The sequence below is a fragment of the Apaloderma vittatum genome, unplaced genomic scaffold (assembly GCF_000703405.1).
Source record: "Apaloderma vittatum isolate BGI_N311 unplaced genomic scaffold, ASM70340v1 scaffold44019, whole genome shotgun sequence".
NCBI classification, from domain to species: domain Eukaryota; kingdom Metazoa; phylum Chordata; class Aves; order Trogoniformes; family Trogonidae; genus Apaloderma; species Apaloderma vittatum.
Window position 1 is genome coordinate 23,110 of NW_009736678.1, and position 4,113 is coordinate 27,222.

Genomic DNA, 4,113 nt, shown 5'->3' on the forward strand with positions numbered 1-4,113 from the left:
CCAGCCATCAGTGCTAACGGTGCGCTCACTGTCCCCTTCAACTCTCCCATAAACCCACACCTGTCATTCCTACATCCAGTTCCATGTGATGTAATCACACTTACCTGACCAAACTAAACACTAAAAGAATGATCACCCTTGGAAGACACAATTAACAATTACGAGGTTATTTATTGCAGAGACAAAAAATAAAGAGATCAGTGACCTGTCTTAAAATGAAGGCCACAACGTCTGTTGATTCCCAGTAGCTGGCATGGAAGAGATGCGGTAGGGCCACGGTTGGAAAGGCTGTCAGTACATCTGGACAATACAAGGCATAATCTATTCTTTTTGTTCCCCACCACTTCGCAGTAACTGCAAAAAGAAAAAAACACAAACAAAATAACACCACATTTCTAGAAGTTATCTCCTTAATATATCTCTTGCTGTCTTTTATGTTTGAGTTGCTTTATTAACCTTGACATTTAGAGTCTGTTAAAGGTATCTGTCAAACATGGAAGTTTTCACTGGCTGCATCATCACTTAAAGGTCTGCAATGTAAACAGCTCTATCGGGTTTTAGGATACAGAAATCACCTCAGCATGACTTCCTCTGCTTCCTGGTCCATGGAAAATGTACAGTGAAAGACCAGGATTTTTACAATCATGTTATACAGTAAGAAGCGCAAATGCCTTCCAAAGAGTATCGACATAAAACTATAGTCTATAATGGGACAAAATATAATGATTTATAGCACTTTAAACTATGGGAAATCAATCTTACCTATCTATATTTCTTCATTACTGGAACATGCTTCTAAACTCCTGTTAGTATGAAACCCTCATTAACTATTTATGAGTGGCACCTTAATATAAAACTGTGACTTCACATCTATTACTTTATCTACTTAATTACAAACAGAAGAGGAAGCTACACTGTGTTATGTAAAATTACTGCAACCTAGGCTGTTCTCATTCTGCTCAAATTTCCAAGCAGCTTATTTTCCTTTTCATAATAAGCTTTTCCATAGAAAAGATGTGGAAGAAAGGGTTGTTGCCGTATCAGACAGCACACGGCACAAGGCTTCACTCACTGTTGGTGAGGTACGCTGACGGCAAGCTTTCTGTTGACCCTGAGTTTTCACTGTTTGTGCTGTCCAAACTCAACTTTCTTGGTTTTCCTTGTGGTTGATCAGATGCATTTGGAGATCCAGGACTCTCCTGAGAGAAAGGTATGTTCAAAGAGCTGTTCTCAAGGAAAAGAGCACTGTGGTTGTGGATAGCATCACCTGCAGGTTATATAAATGAAAATAATAATAATAAAAATAAAACAAAATGATACATTCTATGATTCTGTGCCACACAGTAAGAAAAGCTACGTGTGATTACAGGAAAGCTTGATGGAGGTGAAAAGAATGGAAGGATTATTTTACTACTTCTCTTGTCTCAGACAAACTATACAGTCTCCAACACAGATAACTGAAAAGAAAATACAATGCTGCTTTTTTAGTCACCTCACAAGATGAGGAAGTATCATATGTTCTTTGCAGTGAAAGAAGCAGCAGTATGAAAAAAGGCACCGTACCTAACTGGTGAGATCTTCCATCACCCAGTGGGTATCTCTGGTACCGCGGGATGCTGAATGGAGGCAGGAGATGGAATCTCTTCTCCAGCAATGGTTCAAGTCTGCAGGCTGAGGGGTCAGCAGAGTGAAAGAAACTGTACACTTGGCTGCAGGCTGGGCGGACCTGGCATACTTGGATGAGAATGAGATAGAGAGTTCAGTATTTCCCCTTTACGATTTTCAAGAACTCTATACAGAAGCATGGTTAATACAGTCTCCCACAAACGCCAGACTAGCATAAATCTGGCCTCAAGAAATTTAACTGGATTGTTCGCTATTTCATACGTAAAGAACACTTCACTGCAAGGGAGTTTACAGAGACATGGCAATCTGAGACACAGCAATGTAGCGAACACGAAGGCCAGCCAGTCAAGTAGACAGAAGTAAGGAAGGAAAAAGAAGTTTAAAAAACTTGTAAATATATTATCAAGCATTACAGCTACGATACTTAGCGCTTCAAATATCTACCAGCAAGATGGTTTGCTGGCCTGGTACATCCAGAGGACTTAAATCTAGGTGACAGCAGGAACAGGCAGGTGACAGAAAGCACTTGAATTTTCTCAAGTCACATTATGGAAGTTAATGTATAGAAATGAGGGTGGTCATACTACAACAGCAAAGCAATCTTTATGATGCTTGATGAAGGCGTGAAGCTCCTGAGGTTTTTGGGCTTCAACTATGCACACAAATCTGGAAATCACTTACTCAGCTAATAAGACATTATTTTGACTAAGCACAGAGCACTGAAGCATAATTTATACTCAGACAGGTGATCACACGAGACTGCTAAGGCCTGTAAAACAGTTGGTTATCTTACTACACCGCATGTCAATCACGCTGCATTTTGCCAGTGCAAGCAAACTAATTAATTGTAGGCTCATTAAATTTAGTATGGTTTGTATAGTACTTGCATTAGATGTTACATCAGTCAGTTTATTAACTCCAAGAGTAAAGGAATGACTAAAGTATTTATAAAATATGTTTGGGAATCTTATGTCCGCTCCCCATGAACTCCATGTAAGCAAGATATGTTTTCAAACCTGCAGTGCTATACAATAAACCCTAAATGATCTTTTGATAGAATGACTATTTCCTTGTGGTGGTAAAAAAAGCCTGGTAACATGTATGATGTTTTTCCTTAGAAAACATGTTTGGTACAGCATTTTGCCCATGCACAAGCCAAAATCACGCTTAACTGGAAACCATGAAGAAAGAAGTTACAGTTTTATTATAAGGTATCATAGAATATTAGATCTAATGGAGTTTATCTCAAGTAACATCTTGTCACAGAATTACAAAAATAATCAAAAGCACGCTACTTAGGCTCTTTCTCATTTTCAAGAACAGTCAAGGTGTTTGTACGTAAACAAAACTGAATGCTGAACATCTTGCTCTGCTGCAGTTACAGAGACTCACTAAGAGCTACATCAGAAAACACCACATTTTTACAGGTCTTTTCAAGTGCTTTCCGTGATGCTGAAAGGACTCTAAAAATCCATGTTCTGGCACTTGCTGCTATTAGTGGTATATAGGGACAAATCTCAATACAGACTTTATGATCACTTTAAAAAGGGATTCTCTTACATATGCACCTCTGAAGACTAACTAGCTCCAGGCAGATTCTGCTCACCTCGGAAGGTGTTTGAAATGCTGGTCAGCTGAACTGCTCTCAAAGCGTGCTCCCTGCAGTATACCCAGAAAGAGGACGGAACCGGGAGCTAATTTCAAGAAAATAGTTTAAACCACTAGTAATTCATGTAGAATTTTCATATTAAAGTGTCTGAAGGTTCCAGAGCTGGGATAGGGGAAAGAAGAACTATTTGCTATACAGTTTAGAAACATACTGTCCCAGTCCAGTAAAGCATTTAAGCCCTGAATCTGCTATCCATCTCTAATCCCAATTCTTTAGGGTTACCTCATTCATCAGCTATAAATCCAAACACAAGATGGGAACTTTGACCTGTGCACAGAGTTGCCACCAAAATATTACAGAAAGACACAGTTGTGCTTGCTCTCTGCTTTCCAGTATCTAAAGGTAAAAATGTAGTTGTATGGTATATTAATTTCTTCCAAACTGGTAAGAGGAACACTTGCTGCGCAGAAGAGATTGCTTTGGATTTCTGTAGGAAGTGGAAAACTGTGGAATACTCACATTATATCTTGTCCCAGTATGGACAGCTTCACTTGTCCATAAGCTGTGCCTCAGACATCTTTACGAAAGAAGCTAGAAGAACCTAAAGATACTGTGTTTTCTTTTTACTCACCAATAAATGGCAAGCACAGAGAGTAATCAGAGCTGTGGTAACTTTCAGAAATTTCCTTCTTACCAGTCAAGGCAAAGCTGTCTCTTTTGTTCTCCTCTTGCTTTGCAGCCCTCCCCAGAAACAAAGATGAGTTTCAAGTTCAAAACATCATTACAGCCTCACAGAAGACATAATCAAAGTATAGTAAGTCACTTTGTTTCTAAAATTACCACCTGAGACAAATCCCAGTAGCCTCATATTTACCTTT

General features: G+C 39.1%; 1 protein-coding gene across 1 annotated transcript in view; it reads right to left on the reverse strand.

Moving 5' to 3' along the window:
• PITPNM3 (PITPNM family member 3) overlaps positions 1-1,734 on the reverse strand; it is a gene marked incomplete at its 5' end in the record, with an annotated part of 12,694 nt that extends 10,960 nt beyond the window's left edge. The window contains 3 exons of the mRNA XM_009877055.1: positions 206-354; positions 1,073-1,267; positions 1,564-1,734. Of these exons, the coding sequence (XP_009875357.1) occupies positions 206-354; positions 1,073-1,267; positions 1,564-1,734 (515 nt within the window). The remainder of the gene's footprint in view (positions 1-205; positions 355-1,072; positions 1,268-1,563) is intronic.
• Between the last annotated feature and the right edge of the window lie 2,379 nt (positions 1,735-4,113).